Genomic DNA, 26,880 nt, shown 5'->3' with positions numbered 1-26,880 from the left:
AATTGCAATAGGAAACCACTTAAACCCTGAAAACAGGTCATTAATCAAACGTTTTTCATTTCTATCTGAAGAAACTCAAGCTAATTCCGTTGTCCAAATTTCATGACAAGAAAATACCAGACTTCTATGGATGAATACAAGGCACTGCCCTATGGCAACTACAAAAAATGAGAGCAGAACAGTGATATCTTACATCAAGGAACTCTCCAAAGAAGATAAAAGAGCAGGACTTGATTTGACCTCGATCTCATCTGGGACCCAAAAACTCTAGTCCAGTAGCCGTGGGCGTCAAGCCATGATCAGAAAGGTATTGAGAGTTGCAAAATTTACTCAGATGCCTCATCCCGCTATCACAAAGAATCGTCACGATCGTGTGGCCAGGGCCAATTGACTGTGCCACTCTTACAGCTCCAACACAGTTCATAGCAGATGAACTCCCAAGAAAAAGTCCATCATTTTTCAATAGAAACCTGATAAATGAAAACAAGTACCGTCACAATCAGAAGCCTGAATATATAAACTTGAATGCATACACTACATGTACATAGCGGTTAAGGTAATGGGTGAAATTCTCCATTTTTCCTCCAGTCATGATGAGAATGGCCAGAATGAATGATCTCTCTGGGGGAATTTGAAAATTTTAACCACGGGAAATAAAGAGAGCGAAAATTGCAACACAAGGCAACCACAAGCCCCCTTGTTACATCATATTCACAGCAAACTAGGAATGACTTCCCAACTTTTCATGTCCTCTCGTGATCTGTGCGATGACCCAAGGAGAGTAATACATGGGTACAGAGTTTTGTGGATTACGTATTGACCTAGACATTTCCACAGCTTCCATATCTGTACCGCGGAAAGCCCCATCGAGTTCTGCCATCATAAAATTCTGGGTTAATCTGTTAATACCAATTCCTTCAGTTACAGTATCAAATGGGTTTTTCAGCCTCCGTCCTTCAGCCTCCTCTTTGGTGTACATCACTCCCCTTGTCACCTTGTTGAACAAACCAGAGCCCGGAGGATCAATAAGAAAACACTTGATGTTTGCATCCTTTCCCTGTAAAAAAAATAAACAAAAAAACATATGTAACTTCAAAATTCAAATGAAAAAAATGAAATATCTGTCAGCACAAGAAAACAACAATTCAACGACCTTCAAAAACCGGGAAATACCAGCTACGGTGCCTCCTGTACCTGCAGCTGCAATGAAAGCATCCAGATTACCACCAGTCTGTTCCCAAATCTCAGGCCCAGTACCCTCATAGTGGGCCCTGAAGTTTGCCAGGTTTTCGAATTGATCTGCAAAGAAACCGCCTTTGCAATCACTTGAGAAGACTGAACTTTGTTCCCCTCCCTCTGATTCATATCCGTTAATCCGCTCTATATCTTCCGCATCTGTTTGTTTAGACTTCCTTTGCTTTGATGCCACTTCATTTGCTTCCAATGCCCTTCTCCTTGCCACATTGACATAATGGTCTCTGTGTGTGATTGACACTGGCCTAACCCTTTCTACAGTAGCTCCAAGGGCTTCAATTGTTTGAGACTGAAAAAAGTTTGGAGCCAACGTAGGGAAAACTTAAAAACAAAGTTGAACCCAGGAGTGCAAAAAGCATAACCAAATAAACCACTGGTAAAAGGAGGACAATTACACAATAAGATCAGTAATTTAGAGTCCATTTTCGCTTTTCTGAGAGTTAAACAAGTCATGTTCCATGGCACTTTGAATGCAGCAGTGGAAACTTTGTACTTGTTAACTTAATAAGGGCCTGTAAATGGAAACTCCTACACAAGCCAATAACAAGAAAAGGCATTTGGAAACAAAACCAAATGTATACAATATACATACTTTCTCAATAGCGACATCATCTGGGATAACAACATGGCATTTGCATCCGTAAGCAGGAGCAACAGTAGCAAGACTTATAGCAGTGCTCCCGGCACTCCCCTCTGTAACTACACCACCTCGAGCTAGCTCACCAGACCCTAGAGCCTAAATGTAAGTGATACAGGGAAAGGGTGGGAAAAGATCAGTAGTAACAATTTCAAGCCTTCTGCCGGACCTACTTCCACTTAAGATTTCCAAAAGCCAATAAAATGTTAAATTGAAAGGAGACAAGAGTAACTACTCTCAAACAATAAGATGCATACAATTAATCTTGAAATGCAATTGATCAGAGGACACTAGGGGAAATAGTGTGAAAAAATATAGACTGAAAAAAGAACAACAAACTTTTCAGGAAGGGATCAACTACAAGATTGTGAAAGCTTGATGACCAGCTTATAGCTTTCCAGATGTATATTCTTCTCATTTTCTAAGCCCAATCAAGCAAAAGCAAAACCTTAATCTTATCTTGCAAAAACTACTTTCCCATTATCACATATTTCTGTTCACCATGTCTGCAATAATCAACTTAACCTAAAAAGAAAGCGAAATAATTGTTTCTCCTCCGTGACCACCAAAAAAAGACCACTTCTACAAGGATACAAATAAAATGAGAATCGTTGACGCATTTTGGCTTAGCTGAACCAAAACAACAAACGGCATAAAAAACAGAACACAAAATTTGAAGTTAAAATTTCTATCTACTATTTCTTTTAATAAGCCAAAAAAACCCACCTCTTCAATAATTTTCACTGCAACCCTATCTTTCACACTCCCTCCTGGGTTCAAGAATTCCGCTTTACCCAGAATCTGAAATACAACCAAAACCCAAAATAAACAACACCCATAACAAGTCCCAGCAAAACCCAGATGAAGAATAATCAGATTGAGTGAGAGAGAGAAAAGGGCGGGAAGTTACTTCACAGCTAGTGGCGTCGGAGAGGCTGTTGATTCTGATCAAAGGGGTGTTGCCAATGGCGTCAACGAGTCCAGTTCTTGATTTTGATTTCTTCTTTGTTGACGAGGATTTGGATCGATAGTTGGAGCAGAAGAGAAAGTAGGAGAGGAGGGCGGCTATGGAGGCCGCTGCGACAACGGTGCCTGTGGTTCCAACAAGTGCCATTTTGGCGGTTCGAACTCGAGATCTCGGGTTTTGTTTTATTCGTCGAAGTCAGTTAAAAATGATTTAATTTTTTTTTGATAGTTACGCTAAAAGGGTGGTTACTACTAACGCTTTTCATTTGTTGCGGCCAGACCTAGTAAGTTGCAGATAGCCGAAAACTTTGTCTGTTGGCCGCTAACTTTTGTGTCATAGCCGCAATCTTTGACAGTTAAACTAAAAGCGTTATTACTAAGAACGCTTTTTCATTTGTTGTGGCCGGGTCTACAATTGGGTTGTTAAGTTGGGCCTTTTGGGCTTCTTGGACTTAATTGGGCTTGAAGTAGACCTTCCTTTATTTTAGGAAAGAGAAAATAACGGCCTAGAACGTGTTTTGATAATTAATACATGTCGAGAATAAGCTAAAAACATTTGTTAATGTTGAAAATATTTTTGGAGGGTATTAATTATCAAAATACGTTCTCAGCATGTCTTTAGTGGGTATTAATTATCAAAACACGTCATGGACCGTTATTTTCCCTTTATTTTAAGTCCAAAAACAATTGAAATGGGTCCACATTAAGTTTAAAATTTCCCCAAAATATTTCTCTTCCAAAAGTCTTTGAGATAATTATTTCAAAAAATTTTTTTTTGAACGTTAATTTTATAATATAACAATTTCTTGTAATTTTGACAAAATCAAACTTTTTCCCAGTGATTAAGAAAGCTCATGTTTGCTTACTTGGACACACCTGATTACTTGTGTTATGTGAAAATAATAGTAAACAAAAAATGAAAACAAATCATACGTTAGCATGCACGATGAAAAAAAAGCCGGTTTTTTGAATTTTATCTTGAATAATAATTTAAAATAGTATTTGGATAAAAGTCATAATTTTTTACTTTTCCAATTTGTTATACTTTTCCGATTCGTTAATCCACAAAAATTAGGTGCAAAACTGACAAATGCGAAAAAATTTGAATAAATACAAAACAAGAAAAAACCAAAAATCTTAGCGAAACTTAGCCTAATTGATAATTAAGTTTTGAGACGTCAAACCCTAATTTTTGTTTTTGCAATTACCATTTTGACATTAGTTATTTCTTTCGATATATTGTCGATTGATTTTCTATTCCGGGGCATCGATTTCCTTTTTCAAAAAACTACTGTAAAAGGTAAAGTCCAATTAAATTTGGGTAACTAAATAACATAGCCCAACAAACCAAAATAAGTTTTCCAATAAATTTTGGAACCTCAACACTAGATTGGTAAAAAAAATTGACGAAAAAAATGACCAAAACTAAGAAGGAAGAGGATCCTCTTCGCTCTATGTTTTGGACCGGAGGAGACAGTCACAATCTGAATCGTTCAATACTATAATCAATAGTTCAAATTTGCTCAGAGATTTTTCACTAGAAGAATTGAATTCTTCACGCGACAGATCCAAACCATTGGAATTACCTAACTTAGGGTCCAAATTTGGATTGTTTCTTCCGGTCCAAAAAGAATATGATCCCGCTAAGAAACTAAATAGTTCACTCTTAGAGGTCTTTAATCGAGGTGGACGCAAACTAATCCGAACACTGATCATAAAAAAAAATAAAAAAGGGAAAAGTTCTCCCTCATAAAGCAACCACTGAAGAGCAAGAGAATCTCTGAATCAAGAAAAAAACATTCGCAACAGTTTCTCTCTCTCTCTCTCTCTCTCTCCAGGGAGACTGCATAAATCTAGCAGTGGAGTGGAGCTTAACCAGTAACCAACCAGCCACCCATCTGGATCCTCCTCCACCTGATCGATCACTTAAGTCATGGAGATCTGGACAAGGCTTCTCAAGTTGAAGTTTCACATCTTGTTCACCCTCGCTTTCTCTATCATGATACTCTTCCTCATCTACCTGGCTCCCAGATTTATCCATGTCCTGGCCTACTTTTGGCCCCTCTTGCTCTCTACAGCCCTGTTCCTCGTCGCCGTCGTCGTAATCGGCCAGACTTCGCCGCCGGCCTCCGAAGCTCCCGCTGAAAAAGCCGGCGAAGGGATCTTGGAATTCGTCGCTTCCCAACCGGAAGCAGTACAACTACTAGCAGAAGATCAATGTTCCACGTCTGGGATTGGGAACACCATGTAAATGGAGAGTAGTAGTATTCCAGTAGTCATAATGTACTATCGACAGTGCTGTGGTTACGGTCTGTCCTCACGGACAGTAGTTATGGCTCGAACCGGGCATTTCACAGCGGGTAGGAAGTCTCTGTCACACCCAAGAAGGTTGCTACGCCGGTCGCCCCCTCCCACCCTTTTTCTGATAAAAAAAAAAAGTACTATCGACATCTCTCTACCCTCCTTTTGTGTCTACTTGAATCAGTGTTTGTTTGTTTGTTAAACAAAAAGAAGTTGTTTTGGTTAATTGTGGTTGCATCTCTAAGCTACTGAATACTTAGGAATTGTGCAAAAACCCAACATTATTCAGGGAGGCTCACTCAAGATACAGTCTAGTCTTTCAAGTAAAATGAAGTTCTTTTCGTTTTTTGTTTTGTAGTATTACCTCTATTGGAAGCGATCATAGGAACTCTTGATCCACGGCGAAGGAGTTATTAGTCATTCATAGGTTTCAACCCTAGCTCACCAAAGACTCGAATAGAACAAAACACCTCTCAGACAACATCTCTAATCACAGGACTATTATCACAGACAGATTCACCCTCGTAAGAAGAGCAGACACTTATTAGTTGTTCCTCATGCGTTGCAAAATAAGACCCATCATGATTTCCTAGGACGATTTGAACAATCTATTTTGCGTATCTCATGCGTTTGTCACGCCCAACATTTATTCCACATTTGAATCTCTTAGATCAAGTCCACCATCATGCCAGAGCAAAAATTTGGCATCAAGAATGGCAAAACCATCTTCTACCCTTGTGCCAAATTTTGGCAATGTCATTCTTGGTTGCTCAATTGGCATCGACTTCGGTAACCCATTCGATTTGCACGGTAAAATTAGACGGTTTGGTTTTGAAGTGGTATCAAAATGGCATCAAGCTGGTGTAGAATTGTTAGTTTTTGACGTTTTGACACTGTAACGTACTAAAAAATGATTCTGGAGATGCTATTTTGATACCACTGGATGGACTTCGTCCAGGCTAGTGTCAACTGTCAACCAACCCTATATGGGCTCGAAGTTGGCACTGCACCTCTCCAGCTAGTCTCTATTAGACGTGTCCTGTTGTACCAACCGGAGCTACTAGCTGACTGGTGGGTATTTCAACTGAAGTACCCATGTGAACTTTTATTGGATTAGTGGGGCCCACTGTGTAAATCCAGGCCCACAAAGTCAGCTGGAGCTAGGTTTACTACTAGAACAATGTCATGTGTGTTGGTGCATTGGTGCACAACATGTGTTACTGGGCCCATCCCGGGCTGCGTTATGTTATTGAGTGGTGTTGATAATTCTATGGACACACCCACTCTCACACCCAAACACACACCCACACTCACATGAGTGGTGGGCCCCATACACACACTAGAGTGTGTAGTGTGTGTGGGGCCCACCACTCATGTGAGTGGTGGGTGTGTGTTTGGGTGTGAAAATGGGTGTGTCCCTAGCACCACTCGGGAATTATTGTATGTTATTTGAACCGTTTATTTTTTTGTCTTGTTGAGTAGATAGTCCATGTAGAAATTCAGGTTGATCGGTAGCATTTAACATACAATTTTTTTTTTTAAAAAAAATCTATAGGTAGAGTTTTTTTCAAGAAAAATGAGTTCTGAAAACATGGATATCAATGTGAAATCAATCTGAACTTTCCTAGTCGACAATACAAGCAAAACGGAAAACGAGACCCAGAAACCCATTTCTGAGTCCCGTAATGCATGCACATCACGTGTATTAATTGCGCACCATTGCACATCACACACTACTCTCCACATGTAATTGGTTGATGTTGTGATTCTTCTGAAATTCGCGACTTTTATTTTGTGAGTACTGTTTTGAGAAAAAAGAATTGGTATAGTACAAACAATACATGAAATTCGGTCCGTGAAAATATTCATGAAAGAATATGAATGGTCCAGACGCTTTCATGTATCGGGTTTCGTGTATATATCTTATCATTTTTGTTTGAGATGGAAAATAACAAGTGGCACATTGTAAATGGTGCTAGGCATTAGGCAATTAATGTATAGGACCAACAAATCCTATTCTCAAGAGCATTATATTTATTTTCAAACTGTTTCTCAAGAGCATAATTGATTACTTGCATACTTCCATGTAGAATGCAACGAAAACTGCAGCAGCAGCACAGTAGTTGATATTGAGTGGTCGGTGGATTTTGTTTTGGAATATCTCGTCTGCATTATCACATTTCTCGATTCAGTACACAGAATCCCAAACAAAATTCGACACTAAAAATCCGGTCAAAACTTAGAATGAACGTACCTTTTTGTTGAAAGTTACTGTATTTCCTTTGAATTTTTTGCTTCTAAGTTCTAAGTATATGATTACAGCTCTATATTCATTCCGATCGGATCATCTCATGTGACAATCCTCGTGAGTTCATGTGACGGGAAATGATATGTATTACATTTACAGTCTATTTGACCATCTTAGTTGTTCGTTTTTGTAGGTCTCGATATACTTATCGCCTCCGTTCTGCTAAGATTCTTTAAAAATAAGTAGCTTATTTGAAAATTTTAAACTTAAAAATAATGTATCTACAAAAATATTTTTTTGATTTTTTTGCATCGTTCAAAAGATCTCATCGAGAGTTATCAAACAAAATCCTTATTGCACAAAAAATTATTTCAATAAACCTTTTTTTTTTTTAAGCTTGAAAATCTCAAATAAGCTACTTATTGGAATAAGAAGCACCTTAGCGAAACGGAGGCTGAAAAATCAAATTGATCGAAGAATCATATTGATCCAAAGGAAAATGAACTGTCAGAGTATGACTGGACACAACTATTTTACTATTGTAACAAATATGCCTGTGAGCCTATCTGGTCTAAAAGAAAATACGCTGTCAGAAGATGACTGGACATTAGTGTGGTACGTAACAAATATGGTTCATTCAATTATTTTTCTTATAAAAGTATGTCCGGCCGACCTCAATGTTTGAGATGTTTGACCTCCGTTAGAATAAAACTTGTGACCTCATGAAGGAGTACTTATTGCTTTTCCACAATCACTTGGCTTTTGAAATGTTTGACCTCCGTAAAAATAAAACTTGTGACCTCATGAAAGAGTACTTATTGTTTTTCCATAATCACTTGGCCAAATCCCTTGGGATTTATATATGTCAATTTTCGATCAACTTGAATTTTTGATGGACTATGGAAGTACCCACGAATGGCAGAAAACTGCCTTCATCTAGAGCAATGTTGCATACTAATCACCAGATGCTAGACCACAAGGCAAAAAGCCAACACAAGTGATAAAACCCGCTATATGAACCAATCACATTTAAATAAAGATAATAAATTAAATTTCTCAAAAAGACCAGAAAGGTTCTCCACCTTAGCCCATATTTTTCGCAACTATTCAGGTGTTTGATTACCTCTCTGAATCTGATCCAAATCTTAAATAGACCGATATCTTACCTCTTTGAGATGCACTTTCAGATGCTTCTGTCGTGAAGTGAATAATAGTCATAAGGAGTCCCGTGTAAAACAGTGGCGTCTCTAATATCTTCTATCTTCCAAAACCCAAGCATCAAAGTTCTCAGTGAATCATGCAAACAGGCTGGATACAGCCACCCTTTCTGTTGCTAATTACTGAATAGGAAGTCACAAATCTAGTCATGTGCTTACTTGCTGCCTAGTTGATCGTATGCTAACAGCCTAACAGTAGATGGGGGTGCAGTTTGCGTGCAAAGAATTGGAATCAACTATTAAGGTAGTAAATGTGATACTATCCTAACCATAAGTATTAATTCGTCTCTTTGGAATCTAGGGAAATGATCATTTCAAGATCTTGCACACAATTCATTTCACCGATTGGAGACCTAATGGCAAATAAAGAACTTGTTCCTCAATGTTGAACCCCAAAATGTTGCAAAGGTAACATGCTAAACCACAAAAGAACTTAATCTTCAAGTTCATGTCGCTAAACTTGAATACTAAACCAGACAAGTAGTTCCTTTATTAGTTCATGTAAATCATGTCCAAGTCCAATCTTTGCGCACCTAGAAACAGTTTCCAAAGGCGTCAACGGATCTTGGGTGAGGCCAGTGTTAGAGGTTTGAGGGAGTGACTTCCAAAGTCTTATCATAGAAGCAAAACAATAGACTTGCTGCCACAGTACATGAAAAAGCAGTAATTGAAGCAGCCCAATTTTCCTTCCAATTGACTGAATGAACAATGTTGAAGACAGATCAACATCTTTACCATATGCACAATGTGTCTCGAGTTAGGAAACAAATTCGGGGAAGGTAAAAGTCTGAAAAGGAAATATGGATGAAAAGAGGCATTAAAAATTTGTTTTTGAACACTTACAACATATTTCAAGTAAATTTTCTTCACACCTGCACATGTAGATTACCTTTTTGCAAAATTGTGCTTCTCACTTCGCAACTTCAGCTGATTGGGCCAGCGTTATATCAGTAGTGGACAAAGTTCCTGACTGGTCAACATCAAGATCTTCAAACTCTTCCATCACAAGTAAGATATCTTCTTGGTTGATCTTCCCCATCTCTTTTAGCTTGTATAAGATGAATTCAGCAGACCTATTCGAATAACAGTTGAGGGAAAAAAAATTAAAGACAAACGATACCCTTTTACGGACAAATTATACACACACCTAGAAACACTGTAGAGAACAACCAACAACTTAACACAGACTTCAGAAAACCAATAGTAGCACAGATTGAACTTACCCAACAACTCCATCACCATCAAGATCAGCTGCCTCCAAATCCATGTTGTTCACCCTCCTGTCAAGAACCCAGTTGACCAGCGCCCTTTGTCTAGATTCAGTGTTTAGCTCAGCCACATAAAGGAAAAATAGAGCTAAGCATATGGTGCTAATCAATATCCAAAATATAGCAAAAAAACGCCCTGCCTTAGTTGAGAAGCTCTTATCTCCATAACCCAGAGTTGTGATAGTAGAACAAACACAATAAAATGCATCAACAAGATCCAGTTTCTCAACAGCTGTCAGAAAGATTGTCCCAACAACTATTAGCACCAAGAGAAGCGCAAATACCATAAAACACTTGTCCCTCACTTTGTTTGTTTCGATCTCCTTTAGAATTTCAGCCTGACCAACTTTTTCACGCCTGTATAATGCTTTAACAAGTGCTGTTTCCTGCCTCTCCACTAAGTAATCTGCTGCTTCGCTAAGGATCAGTCCAACAAGAGCCATCCCTGTGAAAACAAAAGCACAAGCGAGAAGTTTTGCGGGCACACCAATGGGCACAAGGTCACCATACCCAACGGTCGTCATTGTCACAATACAAAAATAAACAGCATCAAGAAGTCCATCTGTTCTCTTCCCACCAATCCCTGGACTGATGAGGTAGAAGCAGCCTGTGCCCACACCAAGGTACATTGTCAAGTACATGGCTACTTTCCTAAAACTTGGGTGGATTTTACCCAAAAAGGGTTGAGAACGTGGAAGTGAGTCGTTGCCATTTATTTCTGCGGGAGCATATTCTGGTAGAGGAGCACTTTTACAGTGACGGAATCTTCTCTTGGGAGCATCTTTCTTATTGGTTTGAGGTGTAGGATCTAATAATCCAGACAACAGGGGCTGTTGTGCAGCATTATCGACCATTCTGGCAACACTGCATGTATTAATACTTTTAGAAATCTTGTGAATCACTTCAAAATCTGGTATGGGCCAGCAATGTTAGACTCTTCAAAATGTGTGAAGTAACCACATACACTACACTCAACAATGATGTAACTGTATGGAATCAAGTGCCCGGCATTTCTATAAGGCATTCACCAAACACCAGGGAAACATATTTAGCATTCAAGACTTCAAGTTTACTGCAAACTTATGCATAAAACTCCTCTATTTTGCTGGAAAGGGCTATGGCATTTGCGCCATGTATATGAAATTCACCTCCAAAAAGAAACGAAATATAGGCAGACATATTAATATTCCAGAATCCCCATATAGTTGACGTGAGAATTAGATGACCTGGACAGTTGGACGCATAGCAAGCCAGAATGTTCATGCATACCCAGCAAGAAAGTAAATTTCTTTTCCTGAAACAGTCTTGCTTCTAGCACATAAATTGAGTTCCCTTACAATCTTTCTTTGCATTATGTCTCTAGCTACAACAGACAAATATCTCTGTTCGCTTAGCAAGTGAATTTAACTGGTTGCCGTTAAAAAAAAATGAGTTTAGCTGGTAGTGCTGCTCACCAGAGAAAGAGCCAGAGTGAGCATATTGAAACCTAGTATTGCTTTTCCTCAAGTAATTTAACAGGCAATAACGTTCCTTTACTAATCTCCTAGGGCTAGTTCCGCTCAATGGTTTTTCTATTCCTCAGTTGTCGATTTCATTCTTTATCTTTCATGATAATGAAATTTTCTTCACCATCAAAAGAAATCTCCCAGTTCCATATTCCCAAGTTAAATGCGGTTCTTAACACGAAATTTCACAGACGATACCGGTCTTACATGTATCTCCTGGTTATATATTTCCAAATGCCTCACGAAATCATGCTACACTTTATGTGTGCATATCAAGACAACTGATAGATACAACCCAGTGGTCAAGAATTGGGACTTAGGCTTTTACTCCTAAGGTCGCAGGTTCAAAACCTCTCAGGTGCTATCAACTCTTTTGAAGTTAATCCATACGAAGCTTTGCTCCAACTTAAATTGGACTCCCGCAAGTGGGCGGTGGAATTAGGCCCCCAGGATTAGCAGAGGTGCACCGTGCGCGTAAGCTAGTGGCCCAGACAACTGAGTTATCAAAAAAAGACAACTACTAGATACTGAGAAAGAAATCTCAACTTCCCAAACAGGAAAAATGGTAGTAATCAGCAGTCAAACTTATCCGTAAAGACATTTGCCCTGTCAGCTAAACCAAGATTATTCACACAAAATTCAAATTACAAGTTCCACCAGAAACAGCATCAACGCCTGTTAAAGCATCCAACTCCAAACTAGCATCAACGCCTGTTAAAACATCCAACTCCAAACTAATTGGCAAAGAGTGGAGAGGCTGCCCAGGCTCATATACTAGTTTTGGAGGAGATAATTAACCGATGTGGGACAAATCCCAACAACGCCTGAGAGAGATACTATCAACACTTGATTTACGGAATTTTTAATGCTAAACGTCAGTAACACTGTTGGATAATAATCCAAAATCTTAAGATGCGCAGTTTTGTTAAGATTGCAATCTAACCGTGAAGAGGCATTCAACAGAGCGATTCAAATGAATTCCAAAGAGAATTAACAGCAGCATTAATTCATTCTATACGTTATACGAGAAAATCACATGCTTCTCTAACAAGAGCAAACGCCAGATCTAACGAACAAATTACCGAGAGAGGGAGAGTACCAGTGGAAGCAGAGTACTTTCACAGAGGTGGGGAAATCCTCTCAGAAAATTTTGTTCTTCCATTATTTTAGGAATCTAGCTGTCGTTGTACGCGGATGGCGGGCCCCATTCGTCGACATGGGGTTCTGATTAGATTCCCCTCCGGCGCGGAAGAGTCCGGTTGGAGGCTTTCATCGTCGACCTTTTGCCGCGTCACGTGACAGTAACACCAGCCCGCCAGCGATCCATTTAGCTCTGCTCAATTCGATTATTCGTTGGGCTGGTTTCGGCCTAGGAGATGAAGCCCAATGAGGCCCGCGGCCGAGTTATTAGTGGTTAGTTTTTAGGGAAAATGACGGTCAATGACATGTTTTGATAATTAATACTTGATAAGGACATTTTTAACATTAACAATTATTCTCAGTATGTTATTGGTGGGTATTAATTATCAAAACACGTCCTGGACCGTCATTTTTCCTAGTTTTTACACTTTTGATCATATAACTCAAAACAAATGAATTTTGAAAACTCGAAGCTCGTTATGCTTTCAAACTAAACTTGAGTTAGCTAAGTATGTAATTAATAAATTAGAAAACGAAAGAGGCCTGGTACGGTCCTCGATCTATGAAAGTGTTTGAGAGAGAAAATAGATGGTCCAAATTCACCACAGATGAGGTGAATCTGGACCATCCAATTTTTTTTACCGAACACTTTCATGGATCAAGTGTCCTGGATTCTAATACTTTTGAAACCAAATTTCTTTTAGGATAGACTTTTGTGAAAATCGGCTCGTTGAAAACTCGTTTAAAATGGGAAAATGACTCTTTCACTTGGCAACTTACCATTCTAAATTTGAAAGAAATAAAATGCTTAATAAATTCATAAACTCGTAAATAAGGAAAATAATTTGAAGATTCTGCTGGAGTTAGACTTGTTTTAATCCCTCTTCAATTGGTCAAATAATTAGAGCATGTGCAACCCACTCGCCTATTTTTTTTTTTACCATGTATATATATTTTGGTGGCCTATGTGGCATTTGATGACTCATTTTTGCCGTTTTAAAATTGAGACTCCAACCCACTCCTCAAATTTTATTAATTCACATTCCTTTTTAATTTTTTTTTTTGCTATTGTACTCTTCAATTGATCATTTAAGAATTCACTATATTTGAAGAGAGAAGTTTTTTTTTCAACATTACTCCTCGAAAAACTTAAAATATAGTGTTTGATGAGTGGTTTGGAGATGCTCTGTACTCTTATACCTAATCTTTTACTCCTATTATGGTACAAAATTTAACTTAGATATGCTTTTAAGACTACCATAGTGACTAAATAATTACTTTTCTGAAACAAAATAACGATCTATTACCTGCTTTGGTAGTGAAGATTTTGGAACAAATTGCTGCCAAATTTAAAAATGTTACCAATTAAAAATGGACTCTCCTGGTATGGTAATCCGGAGGTTTTGTATCAATAAATCGATTTGGTTTCCATTTTGTAATGACTGATCAGAACCCTCCAAACCTCTATAAACGCACAGACTTTTCCCTTTTTAACCCTAAGGCTAAGGACACACATCGAACCGTTTCGAACACATTTGTAACTGAATTTGTACCGCTCTGCATAAATTTGCATTGGACATCAGCATAGAAAAGTTGCAGATCTAATTACTTAGTTGTGGTCCAAGATTTTGTACGAGGCTCATTTCGGGTCCCTGAAAGATAATTCGGATCGTTCAATTTTTTTAAAATATTACTATTTTAGGATCCCTGTAAAAAAGTAAAAGTAAAATTTTTTACTTTTTCGATTCCTCTTGTCGACATGAATCAACAATCCACGATAGTTTGGCGAAAAACTAACGCAAATTATTATTTTTTTGAATAAGGACAAAACTTTCAAAAAGTCTTTTTAACTTGGTGGAACTTCACCTAATTAGAGCTCGTTCCAGTTTTGGAAAAAGTACTTTTTTTTTGTCCAAAAACAAGGCTTGTTCCAGATTTGTGAAACTATTTTTTAAGAATGTTTGACCAAAAACGAACGTCGTTTTGGTCTCTGTTCCCCACGGCCTTTTGCGTGAAATGACAATACTGCCCTTCCCCCATTTTGTCAACAACCCAACCTAGGGTAAAGTGGAAGGACAATATGGTCATTACATCAGTTACCTTTTTTAAAAAAGAACTTTGCAGGGTGAATTTTACTGTTCATTACCAAAAAAAGTACTTTTCTAAAAAAGAACCTCTCTGGAACGGCCTCTTAAAGGGACATGGGAAGCAACGTTTTTAAAACCGGACCAGTGAGCGAACCGGAAAAAGAAACGGGTGGATGAGTCACCGGATCAACTGTTATCAAACCGCTATTGAACCGTGATGTCATAAATATATTAAATATATATATAAATAATTAAAATAAGCATGTAAAAAAAAAAAGTTTGAGAATATGACTGGAGAATGACTAGACATTACTATTGTAACAAATATGCCTGTGAGCCTATCTCGTCTAAAAGAAAATAAGCTGTCAGAAGATGACAAGACATTAGTGTGGTACGTAACAAATATGGTTTATTCAATTATTTTTTTTATAACCGTATGTCCAGTCGATCTCAATGTTTGGAATGTTTAACCTCCGTAAGAATAAAACTTGTGTCCCCATGAAGGAGAACTTATTGCTTTTCTACAATCACTTGGCCAAACCGCTTGAAATTTATATATGTCAATTTTTGATCAACTTGAATTTTTGATGGAATATGGAAGTACCCACGAATGGCAGAAAACTGCCTTCATCTAGAGCAATGTTGCGTACTATAATCACCAGATGCTAGACCACAAGGCAAAAGGCCAACACAAGTGATAAAACCCGCTATATGAACCAATCACATTTAAATTAAGATAATAGTAAATTAAATTTCTCAAAAAGACCAGAAAGGTTCTCCACCTTAGCCCGTATTTCGCAAGTATTTCAGGTGTTTGATTACCTCTCTTAATGTGATCCAAATCTTAAACAGACAGTTATCTTACCTCTTTGAGATGCACTTTCAGATGCTTCTGTCGTGAAGTGAATAATAGTCATAAGGAGTCTCATGTAAAACAGTGGCATCTCTAATATCTTCTATCTACCAAAACCCAAGCATCAAAGTTCTCAGTGAATCATGCAAACAGGCTGGATACAGCCGCCCTTTCTGTTGCTAATTAGTGAATAGGAAGTCACAAATCTTAGTTGTGTGCTTACTTGCTGCCTAGTTGATCGTATGCTAACAGCCTAACAGTAGATGGGGGTGCAGTTCGCGTGCAAAGAATTGGAATCAACTATTAAGGTAGTAAATGTGATACTATCCTAACCATAAGTATTAATTCGTCTCTTTGGAATCTAGGGAAATGATCATTTCAAGATCTTGCACACAATTCATTTCACCGATTGGAGACTTAATGGCAAATAAAGAACTTGTTCCTCAATGTTGAACCCCAAAATGTTGCAAAGGTAACATGCGAAACCACAAAAGAACTTAATCTTCAAGTTGATGTCGCTAAACTTGAATACTAAACCAGACAAGTAGTTCCTTTATTAGTTCATGTAAATCATGTCCAAGTCCAATCTTTGCTCACCTAGAAACAGTTTCCAAAGGCGTCAACGGATCTTGGGTGAGGCCAGTGTTAGAGGTTTGAGGGAGTGACTTCCTAAGTCTTATCATAGAAGCAAAACTATAGACTTGCTGCCATAGTATATAAAAAAGCAGCAATTGAAGCAGCCCAATTTTCTTTGGAATTGACTGAATGAACAATGTTGAAGACAGATCAACATCTTTACCATATGCACAATGTGTCTCGAGTTAGGAAACAAATTCGGGGAAGGTAAAAGTCTGAAAAGGAAATATGGATGAAAGAGGCATTAAATATTTGTTTTTGAACACTTGCAACATATTTCGAGTAAATTTTCTTCACACCTGCACATGTAGATTACCTTTTTGCAAAATTGTGCTTCTCACTTCGCAACTTCAGCTGATTGGGCCAGCGTTATATCAGTAGCGGACAAAGTTCCTGACTGGTCAACATCAAGATCTTCAAACTCTTCCATCACAAGTGAGATATCTTCTTGGTTGATCTTCCCCATCTCTTTTAGCTTGTATAAGATGAATTTAGCAGACCTATTCGAATAAAAGTTGAGGGAAAAAAATTAAAGACAAACGATACCCTTTTACAGACGAATTATACACACCTAGAAACACTGTGGAGAACAACCAACAACTTAACACAGAGTTCAGAAAACCAATAGTAGCACAGATTGAACTTACCCAACAACTCCATCAACATCAAGATCAGCTGCCTCCAAATCCAGTTGTTCACCCTCCTATCAAGAACCCAGTTGACCAGTGCCCTTTGTCTAGTTTCAGTGTTTAGGTCAGCCACAAAAAGGAAAAATAGAGCTAAGCATATGGTGCTAATCAATATCCAAAATATAGCAAAAAAACGCCCTGCCTTAGTTGAGAAGCTCTTATCTCCATAACCCAGAGTTGTGATAGTAGAACAAACACAATAAAATGCATCAACAAGATCCAGTTTCTCAACAGCCGTAAGAAAGATTGTCCCAACGACTATTAGCACCAAGAGAAGCACAAATACCATAAAACACTTGTCCCTCACTTTGTTTGTTTCGATCTCCTTTAGAATTTCAGCCTGACCAACTTTTTCATGCATGTATAATGCTTTAACAAGTGCTGTTTCCTGCCTCTCCACTAAGTAATCTGCTGCTTCGCTAAGGATCAGTCCAACAAGAGCCATCCCTGTGAAAACAAAAGCACAAGCGAGAAGTTTTGTGGGCACAGGTCACCATACCCAAGGGTTGTCATTGTCACAATACAAAAATAAACAGCATTAAGAAGTCTGTCTGTTCTCTTCCTACCAGGGGAGAAAAATCAGGGGGGGAAGAGAAGATAAACAATGCACAAAATTTGGGAAAAGTCAAGTAAAAAATAGAATGCTAAAAACACTAGAAATTTTTGGTTTTCATCATTCTTAGTGTATTTTTTCCAAATCTGATCTATATCTCTTACTTTTTTGGCTCCTCTTCTTACTTTTTTGGTTCCTCTCAAGACAAACCAGAGCACTAAGATGTTTAAACCAAGATCTTAAAGTAGTTCATTGAAGACAAAATATTCCAAGAAAGCTCAGGTTCTTAGATCTCCCAAACATAGCCTTAGTTGACCCCGATAGATAACATGAATTGATATCATTGGAATGTACAGCATAAGATGGTAATAAACAAAAGTTGCACTCTCTTTGTATAGCACTAGACTGAGTCAATCCTTTATGCTGTTTATTTCCTTACAGAATGCAGCTAATTTAGCCGAAAACCAGGGTTTAAGTGTAACCGATGCTGTTCTTGATGTCTTACAAGATGTTATCCTCAATAATCTAAAAGTAATGATTCAGTCCACCAACAGTTCGGTACTGATCAAACTCAAGGAGAAAAGCAATTATGAGCTTGTTTACAAGGTGGACGAGGACATCCGCAGATAACTCTACCGTTAAAGAGATCAAGAAGTTTGCTGATTCTGTAGTTATAAGCAAGGCCTCTGTATTTCCTAATGTCGTGAAGTATCTCACTGGCAGGACGGACGTTTGTGCAAAAGCTACAGGCATTCGACCTCAAGTTGCTCAAGTTTTTCAAAATGAATTTGTGTCTCAGGCCTGGGATTTCTTCTTGGATGCGAATGTGGAAATCTACAACTTTGTAATGGGTGGGGGAGTCGATGGCATCATCACAGAATTTCCTAGAACAGGAGTAAGTGCATCTATTTACCTTCAGTTTATCACATAATGTCTTGTTTTGTTGACCAATGGATGATTTCTTGGGAAAAACTTTCCCCAGTTCGTTTAGTAATGAATTTTCAACCTCTGTTACTTGGGTTAGGTCGATTAGGATGCATGTGTCGGCTGCAGGTATATGGCCAAAGTGTCGTATTCATCTTCTTAAGGGTGTGGGGATACCCCAAACTATTCATGTTGCTTGCCGTGTTTCTTTGATTTCTTTGATTTCGTAGGATAAATGGCGCTTTACTAGCTGCCTTAGGTCTTTTCAGCCTATGTATAATTCCTTCCGGTAGATCCTAATTATCGTACCTGCTTGATAGGTTAAAGTCATACTAAACATGTCGGATACAGATTCCACATTCCATAGGATTTGGATTATCTTGACAATGGTCAAAAATTGTTAGTCTCTAACCGGAACAGACTATCAACAAATCCAAACCATCGATTGACTAGATGGACGATAGAGATTTTGGAATGTCCTGTCCAATACAAATTTAACATCGGAAAGGATCCAACTGCTTATCATAGATAGCAAGGTTAAGGGCTGTAGGCTTGATGTCGTTGAGTTCCATATCCATAATATTAAGTTATTAACATGACCAGGGATTTCCTTCACTGCGCACCCTCTATAGTTCTTCTCGTCAGTTTCCCACTCACGTACTCAAGGCTATTGAAACTCATTAACTTCTGAAGTTGGTTCAATAAGCTTGTAATTTTTTCCCAACAAAATTACTGATACATATGCAAGCCGCAATATCGGCCGTAAGGGTACTGGGTACCTACTCATACCGATACACACGGTCGATACGGTTACGTATCACTAATATTTCAAACCATGACATAGGAGCTCGGTACACAATTGGTATCCCACCAATCGGTACCTACACCTTTTTTTAGGAGAAGAGATACGTAGTAAAGTAACAATGGAAGTTTTTGTTGCTGTAGGGGTATACTCTGTCACCATAGATGCAGAAGAAGGAATATTAGCAAACATTTCAGGGAGGTGGATCCCAACATACTTTTGAATGCAATTTCCAGTACTGGGAAACACGCAGAGCTCAAGTGGGTGAATCTCAAACGTCCAGCACCAAATCACTACGCAGGATCAAGTTATTACAACGAGGACGGATATTACGGTCACGGTTACGGTTCACATAGTGGCTACGGGCCAATGAACCAATCTTGCTACAGAGTCAGGGAACTAATGCCAGCTGAAGGAATGTATTGGGAGGCACCACAAAGTTACTGGCCTCAGGGATTATGGCCCCAAGTGACTGATGAGTACTACAATCACACCCTCCTACCACTATAGTTCAAACTACGGTTATCTGCCCCCAAGTGGTGTTCATTACCACTAATCCTGATGTTAATTATGAAGTTAGTTGTGAGTAGATTTTTTAGGTTTTGGGAGTAGGTTCTGAGAACAATCAGCGTGTTTACGGAAAATTCTAGGAATAGATTTTGAGTTTTTGAATTTGAATGGGTAGTCACTAGTGTTTGTTGAAAGCTTGAAACTTCAATTCATATCTATTGATTCTTTTACCGAGAAAACGCAAATGTAACTTATATTTTGGTAAACTCGGATATAAATTGCTCACTAAACACAACATATAAAACGAAGCAGAATACAACAAAATGAGAAAAAGCCGCATTAAATCCGCTCAAGAAGGTGGGCGGGGAGAATCACTGTTTGCACCATACATGTCCATTCTATGTTTGGAGAACCAGATCTACATCTCAGCTGTTGCAACCGATCGGTCTTGCTTGACGACGGTTTTTTAGCTCCCTAACGGCGACGGTAACGACATCTGCATCGGATCCAGCGATGTTCTTGACCTCTGAAGAGATTCCTGACATTCTTAGAAGCTGAGCTATACGATCTAGAAATCCAACTTTTTTGGATAAAAGTAAAACATTTACTTTTCCGATTCCTCTCTCGTTGAGACGAATCAATAACTCACAATAGTTTGGAGAGAAAAAAATATTCAAAAAGTGTTTTTAACTTGGTCGAACTTCACCTAATTAAAAGTACATTGAGAGTTTAAAAGTACGTAACAACCGCACAACTAGATCTATTATGCAGAAGAGGTTAAAACCAGTACAAGATGCATCAACCATACGAAATCACATCTATTCTCCAGTATAACACTGCCTACTCAAATCTAGGACTAGGAGTACTATCGCTTAGTTAATTCCTCCATTTATGTATCCTACGCAATAATAGATTACAAAACTGTTCGGAGGAGGAGCTCACCGCCGTTCCTGTTTGGGGCGGGATGGAGGGTAAAACAAATTTCTGTCGGCGATCGGGGAAGGGTCGGGGCTTGAGGACGGTGATAGTGATATCGGGTCCCAATCCGCCCTTTGCCATCACTAGTGCCAAAGAACAAGTAATGACTCCAGGATAAGCGTGACACCACACGATGAGATGAAAAAAATGAGAAGAAGAAGAAAAATCACATGGGAAAACCCACTACAGCAGTGCTACAGTCCAAGGTCGGTGACCGGCCACTGACCGCGTGTGGGGTCCACTTCGGACCCCGCACGAATGATCCGAGCCGCTCAATAATTTTTTTTAAAAAAACCGCGTGGGCCACATGAGAAATAAGCTCAATCCGATGTGTGTACGTGCTCGTTCCAAACTTTCATTTTTGAACGGCTCAGATCATCTGATTTTGGAACAGCTCGGATTGAGCACATACACACATCGGATTGAGCTTATTTCTCACGTAGCCCCACTCGGGTTTTTTTTTTTTAAATTATTGAGCGGCTCGGATCATTAGTGTGGGGACCGGAGTGGACTTAACAAATATGGTTTATTCAATTATTTTTTTTATAACCGTATGTCCGGTCGATCTCAATGTTTGGAATGTTTAACCTCCGAAAGAATAAAACTTTTGTCCCCATGAATGAGTACTTATTGCTTTTCTACAATCACTTGGCCAAACCGCTTGAGATTTATATATGTCAATTTTCGATCAACTTGAATTTTTGATGGAATATGGAAGTACCCACGAATGGCAGAAAACTGCCTTCATCTAGAGCAATGTTGCGTACTATAATCACCAGATGCTAGACCACAAGGCAAAAGGCCAACACAAGTGATAAAACCCGCTATATGAACCAATCACATTTAAATTAAGATAATAGTAAATTAAATTTCTCAAAAGACCAGAAAGGTTCTCCACCTTAGCCCGTATTTCGCAAGTATTTCAGGTGTTTGATTACCTCTCTGAATGTGATCCAAATCTTAAACAGACAGTTATCTTACCTCTTTGAGATGCACTTTCAGATGCTTCTGTCGTGAAGTGAATAATAGTCATAAGGAGTCTCATGTAAAACAGTGGCATCTCTAATATCTTCTATCTACCAAAAGGTCCAAAACCCAAGCATCAAAGTTCTCAGTGAATCATGCAAACAGGCTGGATGCAGCCGCCCTTTCTGTTGCTAATTAGTGAATAGGAAGTCACAAATCTTAGTTGTGTGCTTACTTGCTGCCTAGTTGATCGTATGCTAACAGCCTAACAGTAGATGGGGGTGCAGTTCGCGTGCAAAGAATTGGAATCAACTATTAAGGTAGTAAATGTGATACTATCCTAACCATAAGTATTAATTCGTCTCTTTGGAATCTAGGGAAATGATCATTTCAAGATCTTGCACACAATTCATTTCACCGATTGGAGACTTAATGGCAAATAAAGAACTTGTTCCTCAATGTTGAACCCCAAAATGTTGCAAAGGTAACATGCGAAACCACAAAAGAACTTAATCTTCAAGTTGATGTCGCTAAACTTGAATACTAAACCAGACAAGTAGTTCCTTTATTAGTTCATGTAAATCATGTCCAAGTCCAATCTTTGCTCACCTAGAAACAGTTTCCAAAGGCGTCAACGGATCTTGGGTGTATTAAAGTAGTGTCAATGCATGATGAGAATGCAAAGTCAAAAAGAGAGGATATGAATATTAATGAGCCACCAAACCAACTATCCACCAACAACCACCAATCCACCAACGGCTAGTTCTCCATTGTTTTAATTACACATTTGTGTAGATAGAGTAGCTTTTACATTGTATATATACAATACAAAACAAGTCCAGTTGTATTGAATAATTTTTAATAAAGAGCCTTTTTTCTGCTATCAATCTCTACTTCTTTAGGGTGAGGCCAGTGTTAGAGGTTTGAGGGAGTGACTTCCAAAGTCTTATCATAGAAGCAAAACAATAGACTTGCTGCCATAGTATATGAAAAAGCAGCAATTGAAGCAGCCCAATTTTCTTTGGAATTGACTGAATGAACAATGTTGAAGACAGATCAACATCTTTACCATATGCACAATGTGTCTCGAGTTAGGAAACAAATTCGGGGAAGGTAAAAGTCTGAAAAGGAAATATGGATGAAAGAGGCATTAAATATTTGTTTTTGAACACTTGCAACATATTTCGAGTAAATTTTCTTCACACCTGCACATGTAGATTACCTTTTTGCAAAATTGTGCTTCTCACTTCGCAACTTCAGCTGATTGGGCCAGCGTTATATCAGTAGCGGACAAAGTTCCTGACTGGTCAACATCAAGATCTTCAAACTCTTCCATCACAAGTGAGATATCTTCTTGGTTGATCTTCCCCATCTCTTTTAGCTTGTATAAGATGAATTTAGCAGACCTATTCGAATAAAAGTTGAGGGAAAAAAATTAAAGACAAACGATACCCTTTTACGGACGAATTATACACACCTAGAAACACTGTAGAGAACAACCAACAACTTAACACAGAGTTCAGAAAACCAATAGTAGCACAGATTGAACTTACCCAACAACTCCATCAACATCAAGATCAGCTGCCTCCAAATCCAGTTGTTCACCCTCTTATCAAGAACCCAGTTGACCAGTGCCCTTTGTCTAGTTTCAGTGTTTAGGTCAGCCACAAAAAGGAAAAATAGAGCTAAGCATATGGTGCTAATCAATATCCAAAATATAGCAAAAAAACGCCCTGCCTTAGTTGAGAAGCTCTTATCTCCATAACCCAGAGTTGTGATAGTAGAACAAACACAATAAAATGCATCAACAAGATCCAGTTTCTCAACAGCCGTAAGAAAGATTGTCCCAACGACTATTAGCACCAAGAGAAGCACAAATACCATAAAACACTTGTCCCTCACTTTGTTTGTTTCGATCTCCTTTAGAATTTCAGCCTGACCAACTTTTTCATGCATGTATAATGCTTTAACAAGTGCTGTTTCCTGCCTCTCCACTAAGTAATCTGCTGCTTCGCTAAGGATCAGTCCAACAAGAGCCATCCCTGTGAAAACAAAAGCACAAGCGAGAAGTTTTGTGGGCACAGGTCACCATACCCAAGGGTTGTCATTGTCACAATACAAAAATAAACAGCATTAAGAAGTCTGTCTGTTCTCTTCCTACCAGGGGAGAAAAATCAGGGGGGGAAGAGAAGATAAACAATGCACAAAATTTGGGAAAAGTCAAGTAAAAAATAGAATGCTAAAAACACTAGAAATTTTTGGTTTTCATCATTCTTAGTGTATTTTTTCCAAATCTGATCTATATCTCTTACTTTTTTGGCTCCTCTTCTTACTTTTTTGGTTCCTCTCAAGACAAACCAGAGCACTAAGATGTTTAAACCAAGATCTTAAGTAGTTCATTGAAGACAAAATATTCCAAGAAAGCTCAGGTTCTTAGATCTCCCAAACATAGCCTTAGTTGACCCCGATAGATAACATGAATTGATATCATTGGAATGTACAGCATAAGATGGAAATAAACAAAAGTTGCACTCTCTTTTTTTTTGATAAGTGCACAAAATTTTATTAGGCTCAAACCAAGAAACAAAGTATAAGGGATAGAATCCCCTTACAAGAAACAACAAAACAGGCAGCCATACTTAACAGCTCTAGACAAGAAAACAAAATCAAAGAACACCCTATAAAAAAAAACTATACAGATTGCATGATCCTATGAGGCAAGCTCCATATCTCACAAATACTCCGATTTTGCAAGGATTGTTTTACATTCCTTCTGGAGCTAAGGAAAGCACGAATCCCATTGGCTATATCTGTTGCCACCTGAGTATGATCCTTCATTTTTGCACAGAAAATACGAGAGTTTCTTTCCTGCCAAAGACCATAAACAGTAGCTGCCAATGTACTCTTCAAACTAACAAATCTGAAAGTATCCCAAGATACATTGCCCTGCAACCAATCAAGGACATCTCCCATATTATTAGGAATGCCAGCCACTCTATTCTTTGACACCAAGTACTGCCAAACACGTGTAGAATATGAACAATCAAAGAACAAGTGATGATGTGATTCCTCCTCATCCTGGCAGAGGCAGCAAAGAGCATCCAAAGCCATACCCCAGTTTCTCAATCTGTCCTTAGTACTCAGTCTGTGAAGAGCTGCCAACCAAAGTATAAAAGACCATCTAGGGACATTATGACTACCCCAAATAACCTTGAATCGAGGCTGAATAGGGAATTTCTCCCGAATAGCTTCCCAAGCAGACTTAATAGTGAAAATACTCACTCTCTTTGTATAGCACTAGACTGAGTCAATCCTTTATGCTGTTTATTTCCTTACAGAATGCAGCTAATTTAGCCGAAAACCAGGGTTTAAGTGTAACCGATACTGTTCTTGATGTCTTACAAGATGTTATCCTCAATAATCTAAAAGTAATGATTCAGTCCACCAACAGTTCGGTACTGATCAAACTCAAGGAGAAAAGCAATTATGAGCTTGTTTACAAGGTGGACGAGGACATCCGCAGATAACTCTACCGTTAAAGAGATCAAGAAGTTTGCTGATTCTGTAGTTATAAGCAAGGCCTCTGTATTTCCTAATGTCGTGAAGTATCTCACTGGCAGGACGGACGTTTGTGCAAAAGCTACAGGCATTCGACCTCAAGTTGCTCAAGTTTTTCAAAATGAATTTGTGTCTCAGGCCTGGGATTTCTTCTTGGATGCGAATGTGGAAATCTACAACTTTGTAATGGGTGGGGGAGTCGATGGCATCATCACAGAATTTCCTAGAACAGGAGTAAGTGCATCTATTTACCTTCAGTTTATCACATAATGTCTTGTTTTGTTGACCAATGGATGATTTCTTGGGAAAAACTTTCCCCAGTTCGTTTAGTAATGAATTTTCAACCTCTGTTACTTGGGTTAGGTCGATTAGGATGCATGTGTCGGCTGCAGGTATATGGCCAAAGTGTCGTATTCATCTTCTTAAGGGTGTGGGGATACCCCAAACTATTCATGTTGCTTGCCGTGTTTCTTTGATTTCTTTGATTTCGTAGGATAAATGGCGCTTTACTAGCTGCCTTAGGTCTTTTCAGCCTATGTATAATTCCTTCCGGTAGATCCTAATTATCGTACCTGCTTGATAGGTTAAAGTCATACTAAACATGTCGGATACAGATTCCACATTCCATAGGATTTGGATTATCTTGACAATGGTCAAAAATTGTTAGTCTCTAACCGGAACAGACTATCAACAAATCCAAACCATCGATTGACTAGATGGACGATAGAGATTTTGGAATGTCCTGTCCAATACAAATTTAACATCGGAAAGGATCCAACTGCTTATCATAGATAGCAAGGTTAAGGGCTGTAGGCTTGATGTCGTTGAGTTCCATATCCATAATATTAAGTTATTAACATGACCAGGGATTTCCTTCACTGCGCACCCTCTATAGTTCTTCTCGTCAGTTTCCCACTCACGTACTCAAGGCTATTGAAACTCATTAACTTCTGAAGTTGGTTCAATAAGCTTGTAATTTTTTCCCAACAAAATTACTGATACATATGCAAGCCGCAATATCGGCCGTAAGGGTACTGGGTACCTACTCATACCGATACACACGGTCGATACGGTTACGTATCACTAATATTTCAAACCATGACATAGGAGCTCGGTACACAATTGGTATCCCACCAATCGGTACCTACACCTTTTTTTAGGAGAAGAGATACGTAGTAAAGTAACAATGGAAGTTTTTGTTGCTGTAGGGGTATACTCTGTCACCATAGATGCAGAAGAAGGAATATTAGCAAACATTTCAGGGAGGTGGATCCCAACATACTTTTGAATGCAATTTCCAGTACTGGGAAACACGCAGAGCTCAAGTGGGTGAATCTCAAACGTCCAGCACCAAATCACTACGCAGGATCAAGTTATTACAACGAGGACGGATATTACGGTCACGGTTACGGTTCACATAGTGGCTACGGGCCAATGAACCAATCTTGCTACAGAGTCAGGGAACTAATGCCAGCTGAAGGAATGTATTGGGAGGCACCACAAAGTTACTGGCCTCAGGGATTATGGCCCCAAGTGACTGATGAGTACTACAATCACACCCTCCTACCACTATAGTTCAAACTACGGTTATCTGCCCCCAAGTGGTGTTCATTACCACTAATCCTGATGTTAATTATGAAGTTAGTTGTGAGTAGATTTTTTAGGTTTTGGGAGTAGGTTCTGAGAACAATCAGCGTGTTTACGGAAAATTCTAGGAATAGATTTTGAGTTTTTGAATTTGAATGGGTAGTCACTAGTGTTTGTTGAAAGCTTGAAACTTCAATTCAT

The 26,880-nt window shown here is 38.7% G+C and overlaps 2 protein-coding genes, 1 long non-coding RNA gene and 2 pseudogenes across 5 annotated transcripts; all 5 read right to left on the bottom strand.

Moving 5' to 3' along the window:
* Window positions 1–35: 35 nt before the first annotated feature.
* On the bottom strand, window positions 36–3,051 carry LOC131329660 (cysteine synthase 2). Its single transcript, XM_058362924.1, has 6 exons — window positions 2,802–3,051; window positions 2,618–2,692; window positions 1,847–1,990; window positions 1,154–1,543; window positions 822–1,057; window positions 36–470 (listed from the first exon to the last, which is right to left on the bottom strand). Exons 1-6 carry the CDS (start codon window positions 3,003–3,005, stop codon window positions 248–250), a joined length of 1,272 nt encoding a protein of 423 aa, XP_058218907.1. The 5' UTR covers window positions 3,006–3,051; the 3' UTR covers window positions 36–247.
* Window positions 3,052–5,101: 2,050 nt separating this feature from the next.
* LOC131329659 (uncharacterized) lies at window positions 5,102–5,366 on the bottom strand. The gene is made up of 2 exons (XR_009200827.1): window positions 5,307–5,366; window positions 5,102–5,155 (listed from the first exon to the last, which is right to left on the bottom strand). It is a non-coding gene; the product is annotated as an uncharacterized LOC131329659 (long non-coding RNA).
* Window positions 5,367–9,290: 3,924 nt separating this feature from the next.
* On the bottom strand, window positions 9,291–12,690 carry LOC131329651 (two-pore potassium channel 1-like). Of its 3 annotated transcripts, none has more exons than XM_058362916.1 (3): window positions 12,479–12,690; window positions 9,847–10,755; window positions 9,291–9,696 (listed from the first exon to the last, which is right to left on the bottom strand). In XM_058362916.1, exons 1-3 carry the CDS (start codon window positions 12,556–12,558, stop codon window positions 9,534–9,536), a joined length of 1,152 nt encoding a protein of 383 aa, XP_058218899.1. In that variant the 5' UTR covers window positions 12,559–12,690; the 3' UTR covers window positions 9,291–9,533. The 3 variants fall into 3 exon arrangements, with proteins under 3 accessions (XP_058218899.1, XP_058218900.1, XP_058218901.1); XM_058362917.1 differs by having other exon boundaries at window positions 9,847–10,801; window positions 12,496–12,630; XM_058362918.1 differs by having other exon boundaries at window positions 12,496–12,534.
* Window positions 12,691–16,191: 3,501 nt separating this feature from the next.
* Window positions 16,192–17,713, bottom strand: LOC131328765 (two-pore potassium channel 1-like; annotated as a pseudogene).
* A 4,836-nt stretch (window positions 17,714–22,549) lies between these two features.
* LOC131328764 (two-pore potassium channel 1-like) lies at window positions 22,550–24,645 on the bottom strand (annotated as a pseudogene).
* Window positions 24,646–26,880: the final 2,235 nt, after the last annotated feature.

The sequence above is a fragment of the Rhododendron vialii genome, chromosome 6a, assembly GCF_030253575.1.
Source record: "Rhododendron vialii isolate Sample 1 chromosome 6a, ASM3025357v1".
Taxonomy (NCBI): Eukaryota; Viridiplantae; Streptophyta; class Magnoliopsida; order Ericales; family Ericaceae; genus Rhododendron; species Rhododendron vialii.
This window is presented reverse-complemented; position numbering and strand designations above follow the sequence as displayed.

Excerpts from the sequence above, each read along its gene's own strand:
- LOC131329660 (XM_058362924.1), bottom strand. The coding sequence starts at position 3,005 with ATGGCACTTGTTGGAACCACAGGCACCGTTGTCGCAGCGGCCTCCATA. Across the intron at positions 2,693-2,801 it reads CCGACGCCACTAGCTGTGAA|ATTCTGGGTAAAGCGGAATT; the intron begins GTAACTTCCCGC and ends GTTGTATTTCAG. Across the intron at positions 1,991-2,617 it reads CAGTGAAAATTATTGAAGAG|GCTCTAGGGTCTGGTGAGCT; the intron begins GTGGGTTTTTTT and ends ACTTACATTTAG.
- LOC131329651 (XM_058362916.1), bottom strand. The coding sequence starts at position 12,558 with ATGGAAGAACAAAATTTTCTGAGAGGATTTCCCCACCTCTGTGAAAGT. Across the intron at positions 10,756-12,478 it reads CTGGTACTCTCCCTCTCTCG|TGTTGCCAGAATGGTCGATA; the intron begins GTAATTTGTTCG and ends TAATACATGCAG. Across the intron at positions 9,697-9,846 it reads GATGGTGATGGAGTTGTTGG|GTCTGCTGAATTCATCTTAT; the intron begins GTAAGTTCAATC and ends TTATTCGAATAG.